The sequence below is a fragment of the Hippichthys cyanospilos genome, chromosome 5 (genome assembly GCF_059441005.1).
Source record: "Hippichthys cyanospilos isolate Australia breed blue-spotted pipefish chromosome 5, RoL_Hcya_1.0, whole genome shotgun sequence".
NCBI classification, from domain to species: Eukaryota; Metazoa; Chordata; class Actinopteri; order Syngnathiformes; family Syngnathidae; genus Hippichthys; species Hippichthys cyanospilos.
In genome coordinates, this window is record NC_142373.1 from 7,942,480 (window position 1) to 7,966,303 (window position 23,824).

Consider the following 23,824-nt stretch of genomic DNA (forward strand, 5'->3'; position numbering starts at 1 on the left):
TACGATGTGTATTCGCCGCGCGGAGGTACAAAGAGTGCGAGGGGCCCAACGAAACAAGTGGAGTGTCGCGAGGAAGGCTTAGAACTGGGTTTGCTTGCAGGGCAACAAGTCATCAACGACTACACGCACAAGATAGTTATCAAGGAGGACGGCGTCCAATCCATGATCATCGTCCCGGCGATGCCCCAGGATTCCGGGGAGTGGACGGTCGTGGCTCACAACCGGGCCGGGCGCACCACCATCACGGTGACGCTGACGGTGGAAGGTAAGCTTCCCTGGCGCCTCGTCTCCCTCGCCCGTGTCCAGGCTTTGACCCTTTGGGACCTGTCCGCCCGCAGCCCGAGAAAGCATGACGCGTCCGCATTTCGTGGAGAAGCTGAGGAACATGACGGTCAAACAGGGAACGCTGGTGGAGTTGGCCGTCAAGGCCATCGGAAACCCGGTGCCGGACATCGTCTGGCTGAAAAACAGCGACATCGTCAGCCCGCATAAGCACCCTCAAATCAAGTAGGTGTCTCCAACGGTGGAGGCGTCCCGTGAGGACAGGACTCTTCCGGCGACATTTCACCCCCCAACGCAAAAGGCTGCTTCGGTTCCAAATTTTAGCCGTGGTCGTGCGGGGGTCGCTCTCGCGGAGCGCGACTCCATCCTTCGACGTAGCCGAAGGCCGCGAGACAATCTTTGCTGTCTGGCTGTCCTCGAGAAGAAGAGCCGTCAAACTCGACTTCGGTGGCGGCCGCCGGACACGGCATCCGGTCGCGTTTTACCGGGCGTTCCAAATAAGGGCGACTATCGCGGCGAATAACACTAACGGTTCTCGGGGACTGCAAAAAGCCCATAGCCGAAGCCGCCTTTTGGTGAAACGTCCTTCCGGCCGACTCCGATTTGAACGATTTAAACGATTTGCGGTTGCGGGGGCCCGTATGAGCGCGGCTCCACGCCGAGAGTGTCAGGAGCCGCTTCTCACTAAGATTCCTTGCTCGCATCGTCCGTCAGGATCGAGGGCGCCAAAGGAGAAGCCAAATTTCAGATCCCGTCGGCGACGGGTTCCGACAGCGCCTGGTACACGGCCACGGCCATCAACCGAGCCGGCAGGGACACCACGCGCTGCAGAGTCAACGTGGAGACGGACTACGCCGCTCCGCAAAGCGAGAGGAAGCTCGTCATCCCCAAAGGAACATACAAGGCCAAGGAGATCGCCCCTCCGGAGCTGGAGCCCCTGCATCTCCGCTACGGCCAAGAGCAGTGGGAGGAGGGGGACCTCTACGACAAGGAGAAGCAGCAGAAGCCGCAGTTCAAGAAGAAGCTGACCTCCGTCCGGATGAAGAAGTTCGGCCCCGCCCATTTCGAGTGCAGGCTGACCCCCATCGGCGACCCCACCATGGTGGTGGAGTGGCTCCACGACGGCAAGCCCCTGGAGGCCGCCAACCGGCTGCGCATGATCAACGAATTCGGCTACTGCAGTCTGGACTACGAGGTGGCCTACGCGCGAGACAGCGGCGTCATCACCTGCAGGGCCACCAACAAGTTCGGGGTGGACCAGAACTCGGCCACCCTCATCGTCAAGGACGAGAAGGGCCTGGTGGAGGAGAGCCAGCTGCCCGAGGGCAGGATCGGCGCGCACAGGATCGAGGAGATGGAGCGCATGGCTCACGAGGGCGCGCCGGCGGGGGTGAGCGCCGACGAGGGGACGGAAAAGAGCAAACCCGAAATCGTCCTGCTTCCCGAGCCGGCCCGGGCGCTGGAAGGCGACGTCGCCCGATTCCGCTGCAGGGTGACGGGCTACCCCGCGCCCAAGGTCAACTGGTACCTCAACGGGCAACTCATCCGCAAGAGCAAGCGCTACAGACTCCGTTACGACGGGATCTACTACCTGGAGATCGTGGACGTCAAATCTTACGACACCGGCGAAGTCCGGCTGGTCGCCGATAACCCTCTGGGAACGACAGAGCACGTCGTCAAACTGGAGGTCACCCAGAGGGAGGACTTTAGGTCGGTCCTACGTCGCGCTCCGGAAGCCAAGGCGGCCGAGCCCCCGCACGAGTCCGGCAGAGTGGGCTTCGACGTGGTCAAGGTGGACCAAGCTGCCGAGATCGCCCGAGACAAAGAGGTGGTGAAACTCAGGAAGACGCAGAGGATCGTTCGCGAGAAAACCTCGGAGGAGTCGGAGGAGCTGAAGAGCAAGTTCAAGCGCAGGACGGAAGAAGGCTTCTACGAGTCCATCTCCGCGGTGGAATTTAAGTCTCACAGGAGGGACGAGTCCTATGAGGATTTGCTGAAGAAGACCAAGGATGAGCTGCTCCACCACCTGAAAGAGAAAGAGGAAGCGGAAAGGAAGAAGCTGGAGGAGCAGGGCAAGATCACCGTCCCGGCAATCAAACCCGAGAGGATCCAGTTATCCCCCAGTATGGAAGCCCCCAAGATCCTGGAACGCATCACCAGCAAGACGGTGAGCCCGACGGACGAGGTTCGCTTCCGACTCCGAGTGGTGGGGCGCCCCGAGCCCGAGTGCCTGTGGTTCAAGAACGGCGTGGAACTGGAAAAGTCGGAGCGCGTCTACTGGTACTGGCCCGAAGACCATCTTTGCGAGCTGGTCATCCGCGACGTCATCCCCGAAGATTCGGCCAGCATCATGGTCAAAGCCGTCAACGTTGCCGGCGAGGCCTCCAGCCACGCCTTCCTGCTAGTGCAAGGTAATCGGCACCTTTCTCTCTCTCTCTCTCTCTCTCTCTCTCTCTGCGGGCCGGCGTTCGGCAAGCTTGGCCAATGTCAAAATACGAGGCTTTTTCAAAAGCACCTTTCCCGGCGCTCGTAATTTTGCCTTGTTTTTGCAGCCAAGGCCGCCGTTACCTTTACCCAAAATCTGGAGGACGCCGCCGCCCGGGAGAAAGACACCATGGTGACCTTCGAGTGCGAAACCAGCGAACCTTTCGTCAAAGTCAAATGGCTGAGGGACAATGTGGAGATCTCCTCCGGGGACAAATACAGAATGCACTCCGACCGGAAGGTGCACTTCCTTTCCGTGCTGATGATCCAAATGAGCGACGACGCCGAGTACGCGTGCGTCGTCGCCGACGACGACGGCATCCGGACCGCGGCCAGGCTCGGCGTGGAAGGTGAGCCCCGATCGCGAGGGTCGGCGTCCGGGTCGGTTAAATGTTGACGCCGGCGCGCCCGACCTCAGGTGCCGCGCTGGAGCTCATCAAAGGTCTGGAGAACGCGGAGGTTCCCGAGAGCTACTCGGGAGAGTTCGAGGCGGAGTTGTCTCGCGAGGACGTCGAGGGCAGCTGGTTCTTCGGGGACAGGGAGCTGTCCGCCGGCAGCAAGTATGTCATGTCCTCCCGGCGGGGAAGGCACACCCTGACAGTCAAGGAAGTCAAGAAGGAGGACCAGGGGAAGTACACTTTCGTCTGTGGGGACCTAAAGACCAGCGCCTCACTCAGGATGAAACGTGAGCGGCTTTTTCATCCGGGCCCGCCGCCAACTCGCTTCTTTGCTTCGCCGCTATTCCGAAAGTGTCCGAGCGGCGCCGGGACTGCAATCAAATGCGGGCGTTTTTCCCGCCGAAACGCTCGCTGTAACTGATGAGCTTTGTGTCGGTCTCCAGTACGTCCGGTCACCCTGATGCAGCCTCTGGCCGACCTGACCGTCTGCGAGGGCGACATCGCCCAGCTGGAGGTCAGGTTCTCCCAGGAGAACGTGGAGGGGACCTGGATGAAAAACGGCCAGGCCGTCTCCGCCTCGGACCGCGTCCACATGGTGGTGGACAAAGCCGTCCACAAACTGCTGGTGGAGAACGCCGGGCCGGAAGACGCCGCCGCGTATTCCTTCGAAGTTCCCAGCCACTTTATCGGCACTTCCTGCAAACTCAACGTTCAGAGTAAGGCCGCCCCTCAGACCTCGTGTTGCCGGCGCCTCGCGTAAAAACATCCGACGGCATACCGGAGGGTCGGCCGGTACGTGTGCCAAGTAAATAGGTGGGCGGGTTCTTCGTTCCCCTGGGTCGATGAAATGAAGGGGGCGGCAAAGTCTTCGTACATGTGCACGCGTGTCAGATTGAATCAGTAAGAAAAAAGTGACCAGTGAAGAATTCAAGAAATTAAGTTGGATGATTGGCACGATGGTGAAGACGCGCAAGCACTAGGTAAGGGGCGGCGGCGCAGGCGGCAAAACTATGCGGTCGGTCGACTCGGCATCTGTTCACGATCGCCGGACCGAGGCGTTCTGCCGCCCGTTCGGATGTTTTTGCCAGCGGGGGAATAGTGCGCTCGGAGGAGAGCCTCCCGGTCATCAGGTGCGTGACAAAGTACGGAAACCAAGTTGATAGGAAGCAAAGTCAACATGTCACAAAGTAAGTCAATACGTAGTGAGCGAGTAAACGCGACGGCGGCGGCGCTCTGGACCGTGTCTCGACCGCACGCTGCAAAAGCTCGTCAAACCATTGCTTCGAGCGAGAGCCGGCGCGGCGAGGGCGAGACGCGAGACGCGCCGTTTCCGAGGCGACCCGGAACCCCGCGGCCGCCGGGCGGGCGTCTCGGAGCCCTGACCGTTTTTGTTTCCGCAGCCATCGAGATCGTGTCGCCGCTGAAAGACGTGAGCTCGGTGGAAGGCACCAAGGCGGTCTTGGAAGCCAAGATCTCAGCCCAGAACGTGGCCTCGGTCAAATGGTACCACGACGACAAGCCGGTGACGGCCAGCGAGCGCGTCCAGATCGTGGCCAAAGGCGCCAAGCAACGGCTGGCGTTCAGCAGAACCTTCGCCTCGGACCAAGGACACTACAAGCTGCTGGTGGGGAAGGTGTCCACCAGCTGCGATCTGACCGTGGAACGTAAGATCAACTCATTTCAACTTCTCAGAGGGTGACAGCAGACTCTTCTTTCAGCCGGGGTCGTCGCCATCCTCTTTATTGGCTAATGCGAGGGATTTGCCTTCAGTGTCATCGTAGTCCTCGAGCAAAAGAAAACCCACGTCGAGCCGTGCGCCGTTGCCCTCGCTCGTTCTTCAACGGGAGAGTTCACGCTTTGACAAATGTACAAGTCGCGTTTAAATGTACGAGTACGTCGGCTTTGAGCGAAATTAGATTCCTGCAAAGTTTTAGTTGGGCTCAGACGGATCCCGGGGAAGGTTTTAGCCAAGCTCGCACCGAGGGAGGCGTAGCTAAGTGGTCTCCGGCGGTGCACTTTGTATTTGTTTGGACGGCGAAGCGTCTCCGATAAGCGGAAAGGGAGTTCAGCTGCCAGCGACCTCGTCCTTGCCGCCCACGACCCCGCTGACGTCTGCGCTCGCGTTCTCGTGTCCGCAGCGGTTGAAATCGTCAAACACATGGAGGACAAAGTGTGCTCGGAATCCCAAAACGTCACCTTCCAAGTCCAAGTGTCCCACGCTGGCATTGACCCGCTCTGGACCTTCAGAAATCAGCCTCTTAAGCCCGGGCCCAAGTACAAGATGGACTCCAGGGACAAGACTCACTCCCTGACCGTCGTCGACACCATGAAGGACGAGGAGGGACGGTACGGCTTCCACGCCGGGCAGAAGACCTCCGGCGCGGAGCTCACCGTCTCCGGTACGTTCTGCGCTGTTTTGCGCAGGTTAAGTTCGATCTCTGGAAACCTACGGCCTTTGCTTGACTCGAGGTAGGTCCCCGGTAGGTTTTAGGTCACTTGGGTTTACGCGGGTCATCGCCGACCGATGTAAACAGTTCCGACTTCGGCTCGGCCACTTCCTCAGCATTTCGGCTCAGTGCACGCCCGCCGTCCGAAGCGCGGAGTCTGCGCGTAACGCGCTTCCTCCGGCTCCCCGCAGGCGGGGCCATCACCCGACCTCTGACGGACGTGACGGTGGCCGAGTCGCAGACGGCGGAACTGGAGTGCCAGGTGGCCAACGCGGAAGCCGAGGGCAAGTGGCTGAAGGACGGCAAGCCGCTGGACTTGAGCGAAAACGTGAAGAGCGTGACCAGGGGAGCCGTCCGACGCCTGGTCGTGGTCATCACGCGTCCGCAGGACGCCGCCGAGTACACCTACCAAGTGGCCAACTCCAAAACCTCAGCCAACCTGCGGGTGGAGGGTAGGTTTCAGCAGCGTCGAAGGGCCCAAACTATTGATCGCCCCTGTACTCAAGGCCCGCTTCAGACGCCGAGCGAGGACAGACTCGAATGCGCCGGATAAGTAGAAGTACTCGTTCAACGCTTGGCCTTAAGTCAAAGTCAAAAGGTAGAGTGCCGCCGATTGGGCTCTGAAGTGCAGGAACCGCGCCAACAAATCCGGACCGCAAAAAGCGCAAACGATTCTGGTTAAAGTAGTACCGATTCGGCTCCTGTTTTGACAACCCGAAATATGCACAGTACATCGTTCCTAAGCGCTCCCCTTCTGGACACGCGTAGAAGGAGCGATGCCCGAATGGTTCTGCCGCCGATTCCTGCCCGGCAACAAGACCGAAGGTGCAGATTGAGATGTAAAAACGGCGATTGCAAAAAGTAGAGCCTGAAATGCGCAAAAGTACAAACCCCGAAATAAAGGTAGCCCCCGACCCGACCGCGTATTTCCGTAAACGGAACGGCGGATACTTGCGGTCCCCGGGCGGCCAAAGGAAGTCAGTCGAGCGGGCGGGCAAAGGTGCATTGAGCTATTTGTGGCCTGTTTGGGGTGCAGCGGTGAAGATCAAGAAGACGCTGCGCAACCAGACGGTGACGGAGACGCAGGAGGCGCTCTTCACGCTGGAGCTGACTCACCGGGACGTCAAGGGCGCCCAGTGGCTCCGAAACGGCGTGGAAATCCGCCCCGGCGACAAGTACGGCGTCAGCGTGGACGGCGCCGTCCACGCGCTGCGCGTCCGCGCGTGCCGCTCGCAGGACGACGACGTTTACTCCTTCAAGCTGGGCAAGCTGACGGCCAGCGCTCGCCTCAACGTCGACAGTGAGTGGCCCCCCTACGCGACTTCTCGCCTAGGCGGGAATTGGGCCCCGGTTTTGAAAAACCGTTTTACCCCTTCCGGGACGCGCGAGGGGCGGTTGCGCGCGGGCGTCAGGCGAGGTGTCGCTCCTGGCCCTTAAGCGCGCGCGGCGTACGTTTGCGCGCAGCCATCAAGATCGTGAAGAAGATGAAGGACGTCACGTCTCTGGTGGGCGCCACGGCCTCCTTCGAGATGAGCCTGTCTCACGACAACGTCCCGGTCCGCTGGCTGTTCAACGGCGCCGAGCTGACCCCCGGCGACTCCTGCAAGATTCTGGTGGAGCGCAAAGCCCACAAGCTGGTTCTGCAGAACGTGGACAGCGCCAGCCAAGGGGAGTACACGGCTGTGGCGGGACATCTCCGCTGCAGCTCCAACCTCACCGTGCAAGGTGAGGAGACCCTTCGGCCCCCGCGGAGGGAAATACATACCTTTACCGGACAAACGGCGAAAGGGCCAAATGTGCGCGGCGCAGTCGGTGCGCGAGGTAGCGCGATCCGCTCGGTATTCCGCCAGTCGCCCCGCGCGCAGCATCGAATCGGGCGAGTTTGGAATCTCGTTTGGGGGAAAGCCGCTTTCGAAGGGCGGTGTAGGCCGTGCGTGTCGTTGACGGTGCGTGGAATTCTTTCGCCGGCTCGCCTTTCTAGCCCTGCGTGTGACCAAACCCCTGAAGAGCGTGACGGTGGCGGAGACTCAGTCGGCCACCTTCGAGTGCGAGGTGTCCCACTTCAACGTGCCGTCCACCTGGCTGAAAAACGGCGTGGAGATCGAGATGAGCGAGAAGTTCCGCATCGTGGTGCAGGGCAAACTCCACCAGCTGAAGATCATGAACACCAGCAGGACCGACGCGGCCGAGTACACCTTCGTGTGCGGCAACGACCGCGTGTCCGCCACGCTCACCGTCAGCCGTAAGAGCCCGAGCGGCGCTTCCCGTCCTTTCGCAAGTTGCCGCTTTGTCGGTCTCGGAGTCGATTCGGCGGCGGCGGCGCAAGTGGCGCTCGGCCCCCGGCCCGATCCGGCTCAGCGGTTCTACGGCGCTCGGCCTAACTCTAACCGTCGGTGTCCGCGCGCAGCCGTCCTGGTCACCTCCATGCTGAAGGACCTCAACGCTCAGGAGCGGGACACCATCACCTTCGAGGTCACCGTCAACCACGAGGGCATCACCTACAAATGGCTGAAGAACGGCGTGGAAATCAAGTCTTCGGAGAGGTGCCAGGTCCGCAGCCGGCAGCTGACGCACTCGCTGACCATTCGGAACGTGCACTTTGGCGACGGCGGCGAGTACCGCTTCGTGGCCGGATCCGCCGCCAGCGCCGCCAACCTTTTTGTGGAAGGTAAGCGGTCGCGGGCGGAACGCCGCACGGTCCTCCTTCTCCTCGGCCGTCCGTTTACGGGGGCCCGGAGAGCCGGAGGCCGCCGTCTTGACGGGGGCATTTCATTTTCCCCGCGGCCCACGCCCGCACGCCGTCCCTGCCCATACTCACGCGAACGGAACGTCGGAAGGTTCCCCTTTCTTAACCGGCCCCGTTCCTACGCGTCCTCGTTTATCTCCCGCTGCCGGGCGCCGGTACTTTTTTGGCCGCGCGCTTCGCTGAACGAATGTCCCCCGCTGTGCTTGCGTCCAGCTCGCGTCATCGAGTTCACCAAGAAAATCAAGGACATCAAGATCACAGAGAAGAAAAAGGCCATATTTGAATGCGAGGTGTCGGAGCCCAATGTCCAGGTGGTGTGGATGAAGGACGGCCTGGAGCTAGACACGTCGCAAGAGAGGTGAGGCCACGCGAGGTCCTCCGGCTTCGCTAGTGTCGAGCCGGCGGCGCTCCGAGATGAGAAAGGAGCCGCGATAGACAACCCTAACCCTAAACCGCCCGGGGCGCCGCCCGGGGCGCCGCCCGGGGTGAGCGGGCGCCAGGGTGGGCAGAAGGAAAGGAAGCTCAAATCGCCGCCGTGCCGCCGCAGGTTCTCGGTGACGGCCGAAAAGTACGTCCACCGCCTCATGATCCAGACGGTGCGCATGTCGGACGCCGGGGAATTTTCCGTGGTGGCCGGCTCCAGCGTGTCCAAGGCCCGACTCGCCGTGGAAGGACGCGACGTTCGCATCTCGGAGCCCGCCCAGCAATATGTCACGGTGAGCCGCCCCTTACCGGCCTCCGCGTCTCCGTACCCCCCCCCCCCCCCCCCCCCCCCCCTCCGTTCGCCGCAAGGAACATCGAAGCGACCGAGATCCGCCCCTTCCGCATTTCTCGGTCCGTTCCAAACATTTCGACCGTCCGGCCGGTTCGGGGAAGAGGAGGGTCGGATATTTTTCTCAAGCGGAACGCACGGGCGCATCTTCACGTCTGCTAGGTTCTGGAGAAACACCGCGCCACTTTTGAGTTTGAGGTGAACGAGGATGACGTGGAAGGGCGCTGGCTGAGGAACGGCGTGGAGATCCAGTTGTCGGCGGAGGAGCGCTTCAGCTACGCCGTCATCAGGAGGCTTCACCGCCTCACCATCTCGGAAACCTTCCGCAGCGACGCCGGCGAGTACGCCTTCGTCGCCGGGAAGAACAGGAGCGCCGTCACTTTGAGAGTTAACAGTGAGTGGAACCGTCGGCCGCCCCAAAAGTCACGGTGCGCCGACGGAATTTTCCGACAATGTCAAGCGCTCAGCGGGCAGCCCGCGTACATTTAGCACCCGCTCGACTCGCGGCCGCTTTTGTAGCTTAACTGCGCGGACGGGCGAGCCTCCCCGGCACTCAAGCGTCTTGTGTGTTGCCCCAGTCCCGGAGGCCCCTCAAATCCTGCGCCACATGGAGGCCCAGTCGGTGGAGGCGGGAAAGCCCGCGCGCTTCTCGGTGGCTGTGAGCGGCGTACCTCAACCTCAGGTCTTCTGGTACAAGGACTCTCAGGCGCTGTCGCCAAGCGTCAAGTGCAAGTTCCTGCGGGATGCCCAAGAGCACACGCTGCTGCTCATCGAGGTTTTCCCAGAGGACGCCGCCATTTACAACTGCGAGGCCAAAAATGACTACGGCGTGGCCACCAGTACCGCCACGCTCGCCGTGGAAGGTGAGAGCCGTACGACCCCGCCCCCTGCAACCCCGGCAGATAGTTCCCGCCCCTCGCCCGCTTCTGCGCAAGAAGCCGACGGGTGGAATAGCCTTTTGGTTCGGTCCGCCGGGCTTACATTTTCGACCGGATTTAGGCGTCCGAACCGGGCCCGGGGTTTTCCGAAGCGGTTTCGCGTCTTTCGCGGTTAAGGCTAAAGTCCGGCTCCCGGAGGTAGCGTGGATTTGATTACGATGTCTACCGAAGAGCCCGTACCGCCGTTTGCTCGCCCCGTACTTACGAAAGCCCCGCTGCGGGGGCGAAGGTTTGCGAGGGATGTGGCGCTGTCGTCGGCTTTGGTACAAAGTGTCAAACGCAGGTTGTGTGTTTGCGTCAGTGCCGGAGGTCGCCCTTCCAGACTCGGCCGCTTTTGTGGCGCCGCCCGCCGTCATCTCACCCGCGGCCAGCACCTCCACCTTCGAGGGACAGCCGGCTCGCTTCCAGTGCGCCGTCGGCGGAGACGGTAAAACTCGAACCGGCCGAACGCGGGCACGACCGCCGTCTCGCTCATGTCGACGGTCCTCGCGCAGACGTCAAGATCAGTTGGTTCCACAAGGGCAAAGAGATCAAGCGGTCCGAGTTCTTCAGAATGTCTCGGATCGGTGACGTCTGCCGGCTGGACATCTCCAAAGTTTACCCGGAGGACGAGGGCGAGTACACCTGTGTGGCCACCAACGGCGGCGGGACCGCTTCCTGCTCTGCCACCCTCACGCTTGATGGTAAAACTTCATTCCTTCACCCCAATCGTTATCCCAACCCAAAGAATCCGTTGCGCCGGTGCGGCAGTAACAAGCAAAGCTGGTCCTACTAAAAAAAAAAAAAAAAGAGCTTCGGTTTCGTGTCGTCGCCGGAAAAATGTACCGGCCTCAAAACGAAAGACGTCGTTCGACTTACATTCGCTAATGGCGCGAGACCGCAGTACGTTAGTGGCTGGGGGTGGGGGCATTCCGATCAAGATCAATCAGGAAAGGGGCGGGCGAAAAGAGCTCAACTCGGATTTGAGAAAAAGGTTGCCGTTTGCAGTCGGGGTGGCGGACGGACTCGCTCGGAGAACAAGTGCGCGGCGGCCGTCCCTGCCGGCAAGACGACCGACCGCAGGGAGATTCCTCTCAAATCGCTCCAAGGCAGAAATCGGTCCTAAGAGCTCCCAACGTGCTTCCTTTCAGGGCGGTCCCAATCGGCAGAACCTCCCGGCCGGCGGGTCGTCCCCGCCGCGCCCGGCGGTAGGGAGAAAGCCGCCCCTGGCCGGCGACCGGTTTTTCTGCGGCCCATCGCCGGCTGCTCGGCGGCGCACGGAGAGGTGGCCCGCTTTCACGCGCGCGTGTCCGGCACCCCCACGCCGGAGATAAGCTGGTTCCACAACCGGCAGCCGGTGCAGCCCGGCAAGAACGTGGTGTTCCATTACGAGGAGGCGACGGGCGTGGCCACCCTCATCGTGGTGGACGCCTTCCCCGAGCACGCCGGCCAGTACACCTGCCGGGCCAGCAATCCCGCGGGAGACGCGGCCTGCTCGGCCGCGCTCCGCGTCGCCGAAGAAGCGTGCCCGGAAGAAGAAGGTAACCTCCGGAAAGCAGCCTCCTCCACGAACCCGTTTAGCGCGGGAAGCCTGCTCTCACTCACTCGGGACCTTGGGCGCCTGCTCCTCTTCCGCCGCATTCCATCTTAACGCCCTTTGGGGGTACCATGGTCATTCCTCTTCCGCTTTTGGGGGAGGACCTCTTCATTTCACCCACTTCCAGCCCCACCCTCTCCCAGTCAAAGCCACTAACGATCCGCGGGAGTCAGCGCGGCCTCTTTTCGCAAACATCCCCGATTTGCCGGCTCACCTCTTGACCGCTGCCTTTTCCCACGGGTCGGCGTCAGCCTCATTTGTGTTGACCCGGTCTGACGTGGCTCTTTTTGTCCACAGTGACCGAAGAGCGGGAGGAGATCGAAGCCGTCTTTGAGCAGGAGGTGCAAGGTAAGGCGGTGCTCGTCACGCCCCGCGCCCAAGGCGCTCTCGCGGTCGGCCGCTCGCTCCTTTATGAGGCGTCGCGATGGGGGAGGGCGGACGTGGCTGTTGCCCGCTCGCATCCCGCGGTCGCGTTCACTTTCTGGCATGGGCTTTCTTTGCGATCTCGGCGCTGGCGCGCGCCCGGTGCGCCGTCGAGATCCATTGGGACAGAAATGGATACTTCTGATCCTGGCTTGCAGATAGCGAGGATGTGACGCCTGCGCTTTGCAGTCAATAACCCCCGCATACTATATTAGTTCGAATAAACGCCAAATTGAGCGCTCGGGTCGCTATGCTAACGCTTGGCTTACGGACCCTTCACTCCTCTTGCTGTCAAGGACTAGAAAGGGCGTTTATTCTCGTGTCTGCAAGTCAGGTAGGAAGTACTCCACCAAAAAGTGATTTTAGCAGCCCCCACTTGCAATTTTGCTTTTCCTTTCTTTCTTTTTGATTTGAAGTCTCCTAAGTAATAATTTGTCTTCAAGAAATTTCCACAGAAGAAGGATCAAATCTTCCTGCAGGTTTCTAATAAAAAGGTTCAAGTCTTGCGTTTATTCGAACAAATATGGTGAGTGCAATTATTTCTTCTGGCATTGTGATGGCATGCATTTCATTTTTTTCCCCCATTAATGAATCATTCATGAAAATACATTTGAGGGTTTTTGCGCCGCCGGCTCAGTCCTTACCTTCTTCCCGCAGGGTCGGGCTGGCCGGGCACGGGGCCGCCCCTCGCGGCAGCCCTCTCCGACACCGGGGACCGCCTCGACCGCGGGTCGGCGCCCGCCGAGCGCCGCTCCGGAGGGACCTCCTCCGTCGGCTCCCGGGCGGACAACGTGAAACCGGCGTTCACCAAGAAAATCAAGTTCCAGTCAGTCCTGGAGGGGGAGCCGGCCGTGTTCGAGTGTAAACTCCTGGCTCGCCCTCCGCCCGCTATCCTTTGGTTTCGTAACAATCGGTCTGTACCCAACGGCAGCAGGCGCGGGATCTGCACTGAGAGCGCGGCGCACATCCACACAAGCAGCTTGCTTATCGATAGCGTCGGAGAAAAGGATTCCGGCAGCTATAAGGTCATGGCCATAAACTCGGAAGGTTCCGCCGAATGCACAGCCTCTCTTTTGGTCTCGCCGAGGGAAGAAGGGTCGGCCAACTACCTAGGCTTCGTCCGCCGTTCGGCAGAGGGCCACAAAAGTGTCGAGGGTATGGCAGAGCGGAGGAAGATTAGGGTAGACCTCAGACACGTAGGATCTCCGTTTGATAAGCGGTCCGAGGTCCACCGGCGGCGGTCTCGGTCCAAGACCGCCCTGATGCGGAGCGTGGTCTTCCGCTCGTGTTCGTATTGGCGTGGGAAAGAGTACGGCGAAGGGTCTAAGTGTCTGGAGACGGCCTCGGAGCGCGCCCCGTCCCCGCAGCCCATGTTTGTTCGGCCCGATCGCTTTAGCGACAGATTCAGCGACGTCTACTGCGACCGGCGCACGGGCGCTTGCTTCAGTGATAAGTTTAGCGACCGCTGCAGCGATGGTTACAGCGAAAGGTTTAGTGACACCGAGAGCCTTCGCGACGAGGTCAGAACCAAACTCGGCGCGCTGCAAAAAGCTGTCCGTCAAAGAAAGAGGCTTTCTATCTCCACCGTGTCTTCTTCTGAATTTGAGTGCGAGTCGGCAGCCAGCGATTCCAGCTACGCGGACTACACGGAGCGACTCCGGGCGAAGCCTCCCTCTCTGCCGAACGTTCAGCATTTTAAGAGAGAGTTTGACCTGGGCGAGCTTCGGAGGGAGTGTAAAAGCACGGGGATGAGCAAGGAGACCCCTCTTGTCAGACACTCGTTTGAGCCGCAGTCTCGAAGCAGAGCCATTCAGATCATGAGAGGCGAGCCGGTCCGCGCGGAGGTTCCGCAAAGTCGGTATGGAATGGAGGAAGGTGATGATGAGCTTGAACCAAAGGAATCGGGAGATTTGGATGAGTTGAAGGAAGAACTGAGTGAGCTTCACATCAGGGTCGGAGACTACAGAGTGCAGTGTGTGGGAGATGAGGTAGACCCATTGCTCCCTGATCCCGCATGCCTCCCTAAAACTCCAAAGCAACCTGAATCCCTGTATAAGCCTGAACCTACATGGCGGCACGACCCCCGACACACCTCTGAATCCGCATATCACGAGGATCCCCCGCGCCGCCCTGAACCCACATTCAGTCAACCCGAAACGACATACCTCCATGCAACCCCGTACCACCGTGAGCCCCCGCACCTCTTCCCCGATACCCTGTACCCTGAACCACTAGCATATGAGGAAGCGTGCACAATCACTGCCATCAGGGAACCTGCATTAACCGAGCGTGCTACCAATGATTTTTCACCGCCAGAACCCCCTCAAAAGCGCAATTCACTTGGGTCTACTATGTACCACGTCTCTCCTGACGAATGGGAACAGACTGCAACAGCAGAAGGGAATGAACCGTCCAATAAGGTCCCGGATCAAAGGCTGGATAGTAAATATCTGGAACGTGACATAAAAGGTCGACACCTTCAGGTCAGGAAATGCAGTAAGATGTCGGAGGATGAAGCCTTTAAACCCCAAACTGGCATACCAAAGCGCAGAGAGACTCCCAAAGAGGACATTTACACCCAACAAGAAGCGAAAGGAATGAGTCCCTTGGAGCCCAAAGCCGTCTGCTCTTTTCACAAATCCCAAGGAACTCACCCTGAAGCTGCAGCGGTTTCAACGCATCAATTGCCAGAACTGGAAGTCAGAGCAGAGAAGAGAGAGAGAGAAGATGATGAAGTTCCCTTGGGGCCGCAGACATTTCCTGGAGTCAAAGGACGAAGCGAGGCACGCCTCGAAACTAAAGGGAGAGGAGAAGTTGAGCGGGACGACTATGCCGGAGAGCCGCAATCCGAAACGAGGCTGAAGGCTGAGCGTATCGAGAGTGAGGAAAAACTCTCGGCCCTGCAAAAAGGGAAAGGGCAGCAAGTTACGCAAATGCAACAGAAGGAAGCGTCTCAACCTGACACAGGCCTGACAAAGCAAGAGGAAATATTATACTTGATGCCAGAAGAGCCGATCTACACTACGGGAGTTGTAACTCCTGGAGAAAGCGAAGCCATTTCCGACCTTCACAGATATACCAGGATGAAGTCGAAACAAACGTCCCCTAAAGCCGCGGCACTTTCAACTCAGGAAGTCTTACAAATAGGGGTCACGCCAGAGGAAATAGAAGACGACAGACTAGTCACGCTCCCACAGGTGTTGCCTCAAGTCAAAGCACAAACAGAACAACGCCTTGAAACTAAAGACAGAGGAGAGGCATCGACAGAAGTTGAGGCTTCTGAGAATAAATGGTGTGGAGAGTCCTTGAGGGAACAGTACGTGAGGGGCCTAGAAGCTGAGCGTGTAGACTGTGAGGAAAAACTCTTGGCCCTACGAATCAGGAAGTGGCAGCAAGGTTGCCTGACACAAGAAGAGTCGGAAGAGGAAACATTTGAATCTGAAACTGGCATGGCAAATCCCGGAGAGACGGAACCCTATACAGACCCTGAAAAACACATTCACAACCAACGGGAAGGAAGACAAGTAACTCCTGAAGAGACCAAATCCATGCCTCGTTGCACCCGTTCTCCCAAAACGAAGGCCGAGGAAACTGCTACTGAAACTGCGACAGTTCCGACACGTAAATTGCCCAAGGTCATAGCAGATGATTGGGAAGACAGTGGACTGTTAGTGCGCCAACAGATGTCCCCGCCAGCCAAAGAAGACAATGGGGCAGGCCCAAAAACAAACGCGAACGAAGAGGCCGCAGAAAGAAGTCAGACTGCCGAAGGTAAAGGTTCTGGCAACTGGGAGCGGTATGAGAAAAGTTTGAAAGCTGAGAATATTGAGCGTGTGGAAAAACCCCTGGCCCTAAGTATCAAGAAGGGGCAGAAAAGTACACAGCGGAGACAGGAGGAAACATCTCGACCTGAAACTGACACGCCTAAAGCAACGCCACACATGGAGCCAGAGAAGCACATTTTCATCCGGCGTGAAGAGAGCGAAGTCAAACGCGAATGTCCTAACACCACGTCCCCAGGTTTTTACAAACACACTAGACTGGCGCTCATGGAAAGTGACCTTGAAGGTGCACCGCCAGCAACCGATGCATTCCCCGAAGTAGAAGTCAAGCAGCCAATGAAATCTCCCAGAGTCAAAAAGCAAACCGCCACATGCGCTAAACCTGAACCCGAAATAATCGATCTAGCCAAGAACAAGCAGTCTGGAGGGGTATTGGGCGAGCATTATGAGAAGAGTCTGGAAGCTGAGCGTACTGAATGTGGGGAAAAATCTGTGGCTCTGCAACGCACTAAGTGGGAACAAGCAGAACAAAGGACAGAGGAGGAACTGTCTGAACTTGAAACTCACCTACTCATCCCGGAAAAAGCACCATACCTGGACCCAGAGGAGTGTATTTCCACCCAGCCCGCAGAGAGTGGAGCTGTTAATGAGTCCAAAGACATGTCCCCGTCTTTCCGCAAATCTCCAAGATTGAAGGTCATGGAAACCGATCGTGACGCTGTAAAAACTCTACCTTGTGGATTTCCACGAGCAATAGGTGGAGCAGAGGAAATAGTAGACGGGGGCCTCCCTGCGCAACTGCAGACGTCCCCCCGGATTAAAGTACAAACTGAAGCAAGTCCTGAATTTAAAGGCGGCGGAGACGCAGCGAAAATAGGCGAGTCAGAGGAATACATGAGGAATAGGACTCTTGAAAGGCCCGAAGCCATCTTCCCACCCTTACGCAAACCTGCGAGAACGAAGGCGATGGAAACCCATCATGAATGGAAACGCCTTTCAACAGATGAATTAGCTGACGTTAAAGCGGAAGATACGAAAGATGGGTCGTTTCGACGGCCGCAGATGTCGCCTCGATTTAACGTACGATATGGGGCACGGTCTGAAGCTATAGGAATAGGAGAGGCCGCGGAGGAGGTTGAGCCAGGCGACGGCAAATGGTCTGGAGAGCGCTTGGGAGAGCGGCGCGAGAAAAGCCCCGAAGTTGAGCAAAGTCAATGCGTACGAATCGAGCGGTGGCGAAAAGGGAAACCAGCCCAACCTGCAACCGTACTGTCTGGAGGGCCGGTTTACATTGAGAATAAGCAGGAACCGGATAAAACCAACCAAAATCAACCCGCGACTGCGGTAACGCGCAAGGCCAATGAAGCAGCGACTCAACTAGAGCGGGATCAAACCCTCGCGCCGGTGCAGAAAGCCAGCCGAAAAATGCAGGAAAGGGGACTGCAAACTGGACCGTGCCCACAAATGACAATGCCATCCAGAAACACAGGAAACGAGGGAGAAGAGAAGTTTTTGTTTGAGAAAACAAGTGAGGAGCGAGAACTTCAGCTGTCAGTGGAGAATATCTCAGAGCTGAAGAAGTGCGAGCCCTTTGTGAGTGAAGAGGAGGCCCTGGCCCAGCGCATCATGAAATGGCAGCAAGGTGTCCTGATGGAGCACAAAGAGCCGGACAAGCCGGACTCGGAGTGGACACGTGCATATCCCCCTATTCGGGAAGAGAGGAGCAATGAGGTAGAGAAAGGAGTGCCGCCCGGAATAATCGCTGCAGAACCTCTTCCGCCCAGCAAGAAAACCACCATAGGAGGAATGTCCAATGAGAGGTTCTTCATGAGCCACTCGGCCTCCAATCATGGAGGTGAGGGCGACTCTTGTTCGCCTGATGGCGCGGGGCTAGTTGAGGACCGCGAGGTCGGACTGCCGAGGGACAGCCAGTACTCGGTCAGTGAGGAAGCGGCTCAGGCTCGGGCTCTCCCTAAATGCCCATCAGACGTGGTTGAATCCTTGGAAGTACCTGACCTGGAGTCTGACCGGGCTTTAGATTTACCAGTCAAACCCTTCCCTAATGATCTATCTCCTCCACCGCCACCTTTACCTGGTTGCGGAGAAAAATCTCAAAAGGAGCGCGTGACAGCAGATGAGGCCAAATCACACAAGACTCAATCGGTTCTTCTCCATGCTGATTATAAGCCGAGTCCCCTCTCGGGTCCTGCTTTGCCTCGTTCACTTTTATTCAGTCAGGACGAATCGATGACCGAAACAGAAGAAGATGCCGGCGACGCTTTGCCGTTTCGAACATACTCACCCTCTCAACCTTGCGCCATCCCTCCCGTAAGCTCTGGACTTAACTCTCAATTGCGGGCGCCTGATGAGGAGTCATTAATCAGTAGACATTCCTCAGTACAGTGCCTTCTGGGGAACGAGTCTCCGCTGAGTTTGACCACGGAGGAATGTAGTTCGTCCGTGTCTAGCAAGCGGCATATCCGGGAGGCACTGAAGGAGGAGAATAGCATGGAAGCATCTGTGGAAATCAACCGGAAGAAACCGTTCACACAACCGGTGACTGTGGGAACAGAGGAAGTCCGCGAGGAGTTCTCGACAGTCACGGATGAAAACCATAAGGATATGTCTGAGCACGGCGCCGTAGCAGAAATGGAGATGAGATGCCAAGAGCGGGAGATTTCCGTGGATGCTAACCCAACTCAGGCACCCATGTTGGTGAGGGAACCGACGGCAGACATTCGTCGTCCAACATTTGTGGAAGAAATATCCTCTCTTCAAGTGAGAGTCGGTGAGATGTCGGAGCTGAGCTGCCAGTTTCGAGGTGACCCGCTGCCTCAAGTCACATGGCTCAAGGATGGACAGCCGTTGGTTGACAACCCCGACTATGATATCACCATCAAGTTCAACAAGTCAACCCTGACCGTCTTCTATCCGACCACAGACCATGAAGGGACCTACGACTGCGTCATAAGTAATAGACATGGAAAATGTGTCTGCAGCGCAACTCTGGAGCTCTTGGAAACAAAGACTTTCTCACGGGGTGAGGCAAGAGCAGAGGAGTTTGGGAGTGGAGAGGAACCCCGCGGAGAAGTTTGCGTGGAAAAAAGCTGTCCACCAAACGGTAGCCTGGAGCTCGATACCTCACATGTGTATCGTTCATCTCCTGTGGAAGTCAGAGTTGAGGCCGCCTCCCCTGAACCTGCGACGACAGAGGAGCGAGGCGAGGATCGACCTCGGGATCGGCCGGAGTCGGCTACAGGCGAGCAAATCAGTCAAAAGGGCAAGCGCAAATGTAGTCACTCTTACGACGCGCTTCCTGAAAGCCCTCGTGTGCTCAAAGAGTTAGAGAGTCTCGGCTGCCCAGAAGGTGAAACTGTCCTTTTGGCATGTGTTCTCGCAGCTGAACCTTCCCCGGAGGTCTCGTGGTATCGCAACGATATTCCTCTTGAAACAACGTCGGAAAAATACAGGGCAGAGGTTGACGGTCAGGTGCACAAGCTCTACGTTACCTCTTTTACTCCGACCGACGCCGGCGCGTACAAATGTGTGGCCAAAAATGGGATGGGGGAGGTTTCGTGCACCTGCGATGTGTTCTGTCCTGGCGGAAAGCTTGCTGATGTCAAAGAAGACCGACGTGGCTCGGAAATGAGCGAGAAACACCCTCCGCCTCGGGTGCCGCCCAAATCCAGGGCGGGTGGACACAGGGAGCCTCTGCTCATTTCTGGATGCGGGCTACAACAGTCAGCCGCTGTGATAGACGTGCATCAGATGAAACAAGCTTTTGAGTCAGCCTCGGCGATGGCTCCTACCTTATCCCAGAAGCAGCAAGAGGATGCCACTTTTCCCTTAGAGTTCATAACTGCAGTGACTAGTCCCTGTGATGACGTGGAAAGGCACTCAGTCACACCCAAACATGGCAACGTCCATGCTGATACACCCGTGGTAACCAACACGCCAAGCCTAGCACTAAGTGTTCCTTCCGAAAGCAGCCCCCAGTCCGCTGCCTCGGTAGAGAATGTCCCTATAACCGATGCGACGTCCGGAAACATCGCGGAGGGAAATGTTGAACCATCTGGAAAAGTAGCTGGCGCTCCCCAACCCCTGACGGCAGGGCGAGTAGGGGTGGTGGATGAGGACAAAAGTTTGCAATTGTTTGACCAAAGCGGTAGCTTCATCCCTTTTCGGTCCGATAAACTTCCCGCAGTCAAGAACATAAAGCCGATCAGCCAAGCGGAGAAACCCGCAAGATTATCCGAATCGCTAAAGTCCGAAAAACTAAAGGAAGCCCCGAAGTCCGAAGGTACTCCCGAGGCGCGGGGTTATGTTGATGAGAAAAAGTCCATGGATGTTGTGAGAGAGCTGAAACAAGAAGTAAAGATAGGTAAGGGTGGGGCGTCTGAGCCGGAGACCGTTCTTCTCCCTCAGCCATCATCGGAGAGCGCTGTGTTTTTCAGTGGGCCGGCCTCCAAGGTCAGCGTGGCGCCAGCGGTGCACTTAACTGGCGGGGATGCAGTGGGGACTGAGAATGGTAATGATAAGTTTGATGTTGTGGGAAATCTGGAATCATTAATCGAACAAACGAACGCCGGAGGTCCTGAAGATGCGACGTCCCAGAGCCGTTACTCCGGAGCCTCTGGAAGCGGACAAGCAGGAGGAGCGGCGCTTGACGCAATGGAGGAGGAGGAGGTGACGTTTGGTGCGGTGTATGAGTATTACAACCCTCCGGAAGACTGGAGACGGCCACTGTCCCCTGAGTCTGAGATGTCGATAGATATTGGCAGCACGGTCAGCGAGGAGGGAGCAGAGGTCACCGAGGGCTTTTACACACCGAGTTTATCTGCAGAGGTGCTCAAGCCCACTTTCCACACGCCCAAGTCACCGAGTTCCTTCCGTACTTTCGATTCTCCCAGTTCCTTCCATACTCCTAGTTCTGACGGACCGGGCGATTTTTATACCCCTCAAGAGTTTGCCCCCTCCCCCACACAGAAGCGACCCCAGTCAGACTCAAGTGACAGGTTTCTCTCACCCGTCCAGTTCCTCGCGCCTCCTGTCGACGAGGACTCGGAAAGCGCAGCCGCCGAGATAAAGGTAGATGAGCAACGGTCGCTTTGCCCAAACGCAGGCTCACCCGGGCTGGGCTCTCATCAGGAGAAGTTCCATGGAATCCCACCTGCCTTCCTCAAACCTCTCACTAGGAAACGTGTCTTTGAAAATGGCTCTTTGGTCTTTCTAGCTGAGGTTTTTGGCCTCCCGACGCCAGAGGTGAAATGGTTCCGTAACAAAACCCGGCTATTTGCAGACGAGCGAATCATCACGGAGCGAGATGGAGACAGGATCTCCCTAACGATTCACCGTCTCACCAAAGGGGACGGGGGAGAATACATCTGCCAGGCCGTCAATGATGTCGGTGAGGCCCGAAGCGTCGCTTTAGTGGTGGTGGTGTCGCAGGAAGCGAGACCCCTGTGTGCCCCGCCCGCTGTTACCCATCAGCACGTGATGGAGTTTGATGTCGAGGAGGACGACTCTTCTCGCTCACCTTCGCCCCAGGAGATCCTGTTGGAAGTGGAACTGGATGAGAAGGAGGTGAAGGAATTTGAGAAACGGGTGAAAATCATCACCATTCCCGAGTACACAGCCGACAGCAAGAGCATGATCGTATCTCTGGACGTGATTCCGAGTGTTTACGAAGAGAGCGCTGTAGACTTTGTTACCCGGGAGCACGAAAACCTGAAAATAGCTTTCGAGGTGACCGAGATGCCCCCGAGGTTTGTCAGTCCCATCTGTGACGTGGAAAGCTCACAGGGTTCCACTGTCACCTTTGAGTGCTCACTGACGGGAATTCCGTCTCCCGTCGTGTCCTGGTTCAAAGGAGACAAAAGAATCCCTCACAATAACAGGCGCTACCTGCACTCGTCCGAGGGTGACAATCATTTCCTGAAGATCTGTAAAGTCACCGCTCAGGACGGCGGCACGTACACCTGCAGCGCCATCAACGTCGTCGGCGAAACCCTGTGCAGAGCCTCGTTGGCGGTGCTCGCTACGAAGGAATTCTCGGCTCGGAGCGGAGGCAGGGAGCTGACGGCCGTGTCGCTCGGCAGCGCCAAAGCGCAGCCGCAGGAGTTTGACTTGCTGGTGAGCAATTCGGCATCGGGCGGCGAGCGGGCGTCAGAGATCGAACTGGAGTTTGAGTTTCAGCAGGAGGCCGACGAGTCTCAGCGTGCCGTCCGGCTGGTGGCCAGCGCGGATGGGGGGATGAGCGAGGACCGCTACATGAGCATCAATTTTGATGTTTTTGCCGAGTCCGCCGAAGAAGACAAGGTGGAGTTCGAGGCGGGGTCCTCGGAGCTGTGCGGCTTCGAGTTCCAGGTGACAGAGATGGCTCCGAGGTGCGTCATCCCCTTGACGAACGTGACCGCCGCCGTCGGCGCGCCCGTCATCTTGCAATGCCTGGTTAGCGGGAAGCCAAATCCCACCGCCGAGTGGTACAGAGACGGCGAGCGCCTAACTGACGGCAGGTACATCATTCGGGAGAAAACGGCAGGCCACTTTAACCTTGTCATTACCAACGCCGGCGAGAGCGACGCCGGCGAGTACCGATGCCTGATCCAGAACACGGCCGGATGGATCGAAACTTCGGCTACGCTGAAGGTCTTTTAGGGGGATGTGGCCGTGCTCTGCGCGTTGTCCGTTATCCAGGTCATGTCCAGCGGAGGCGCCTGGAATGGCCGTTGTGGAAGATGTTTTGCCTCGAAACCCAAAAGGTTCTTCCTCTGCTTAGAAGGGGCCCCCGCAGTTAGGCATAGGTCGCTTCTTGCTTCTACACCTTCTACACCCCCCCGACACGTCACTTAAACTCGAAAGGCCTTCAACAGGAGTCCTTTGCGTATTCTAAATATAACCGGCAGATCGATATAGTGAAGCTTTGCGCAAGTTCCTCAAGTCGCCCACTTGAAGCGTTGTCACTTTTTCTTTAGCTTTGGGCCGTTAATGTTGGTTATTTTACTCAAGTTACCCAAAGGCAACACCCTTTAGTTGTTTGGACGTTCCAAATTGTAGCCGCTTGAGCCGAAAGCATGAAGGATAGTGGACTGGAACTAGATTGGAGCTGGTTTGGGAGCGTTGTTGGTGATCAGTCAAGGAAACTGATGCCATGTGTATAACGTCTTACCAAAACAGAAACTTTTTTTTTTTTGCATTTGTGCTGTAGTTATAAAACAGATTGAGAAAAATCGTTTTTTTTTTTTTTCCCCTAATGTCATGCCCCGCCCCCATAGTGCTTGCGTACTTGTAAATAAGCCCTCTCATGTCTGGGTTTGTGAGAGCAACAGAGATTTTTGATTTGTACAAATATGCCGTAAGAGTCGGTTCAATAAACTGAAGCTGAACTCCAGTACGAGTCTTGTTTTTCTGGTCCAGGCCCGGACCCGCGCTGTCTGGCAAAGCTTTCAGCGTTACTAACTCAAGGACGGGGTTATGCTGGGGAAGCTAGTGATTCTTGTAGCCCCCTTAAGCCCAGGGTACCCCTTACGCCATTTTTCTCATTTTTTCTTTCTGACATCTATTCAGTGTACCGAGTGTCAATGGGCAAACTCGACGAAGCTCTTACTCACCTTTCGATTTGCTGCCTGCGCCGATTCTACAACTACGTCTGCCACCGCCGGCTGGCACCGCTACCTATACAACGATAATAATAGCAATAATATTGATAGCGGCGGTATTTGATGATAATAATAACAAAAGGATGTCCGCAGACCCCCCAAACTCTTTATCGACCCAAAGAATTCGTTGAAATAAAAGACCAAAATCTGCCATTCAGACATATGAAGAAATTTGATGGATTACCTTTGAAAAGTTGGGGAAAAAAATTCGACAATCTTTTGCCCGCGACCACGATGAAATAAACGTGCCGACTTCTTTTATGCGGTGCGTCCCGTATGTCTCAAGAATGTTTGCGACATGTTAGTCATCTGCGGGGG

General features: G+C 57.3%; 2 protein-coding genes across 2 annotated transcripts in view; both read left to right on the forward strand.

Moving 5' to 3' along the window:
• LOC148423286 (titin-like) overlaps positions 1 to 23,824 on the forward strand; it is a 39,928-nt gene that overhangs the window by 8,955 nt on the left and 7,149 nt on the right. Inside the window, exons 21-40 of the mRNA XM_088414991.1 lie at positions 101 to 265; positions 339 to 507; positions 997 to 2,693; positions 2,835 to 3,116; positions 3,185 to 3,451; positions 3,608 to 3,880; positions 4,565 to 4,828; positions 5,303 to 5,563; positions 5,803 to 6,063; positions 6,648 to 6,911; positions 7,076 to 7,336; positions 7,593 to 7,853; positions 8,019 to 8,279; positions 8,571 to 8,715; positions 8,905 to 9,073; positions 9,292 to 9,523; positions 9,708 to 9,992; positions 10,369 to 10,494; positions 10,562 to 10,750; positions 11,941 to 11,991. Of these exons, the coding sequence (XP_088271117.1) occupies positions 101 to 265; positions 339 to 507; positions 997 to 2,693; positions 2,835 to 3,116; positions 3,185 to 3,451; positions 3,608 to 3,880; positions 4,565 to 4,828; positions 5,303 to 5,563; positions 5,803 to 6,063; positions 6,648 to 6,911; positions 7,076 to 7,336; positions 7,593 to 7,853; positions 8,019 to 8,279; positions 8,571 to 8,715; positions 8,905 to 9,073; positions 9,292 to 9,523; positions 9,708 to 9,992; positions 10,369 to 10,494; positions 10,562 to 10,750; positions 11,941 to 11,991 (5,883 nt within the window). The remainder of the gene's footprint in view (positions 1 to 100; positions 266 to 338; positions 508 to 996; positions 2,694 to 2,834; positions 3,117 to 3,184; positions 3,452 to 3,607; positions 3,881 to 4,564; positions 4,829 to 5,302; positions 5,564 to 5,802; positions 6,064 to 6,647; positions 6,912 to 7,075; positions 7,337 to 7,592; positions 7,854 to 8,018; positions 8,280 to 8,570; positions 8,716 to 8,904; positions 9,074 to 9,291; positions 9,524 to 9,707; positions 9,993 to 10,368; positions 10,495 to 10,561; positions 10,751 to 11,940; positions 11,992 to 23,824) is intronic.
• On the forward strand, positions 12,590 to 23,238 carry LOC148423287 (uncharacterized). Its single transcript, XM_088414945.1, is given in 6 exon segments — positions 12,590 to 12,677; positions 12,680 to 12,690; positions 12,813 to 13,184; positions 13,221 to 13,519; positions 13,556 to 14,070; positions 14,161 to 23,238. Coding segments are annotated over 6 exon segments (9,630 nt in total). The 3' UTR covers positions 22,506 to 23,238.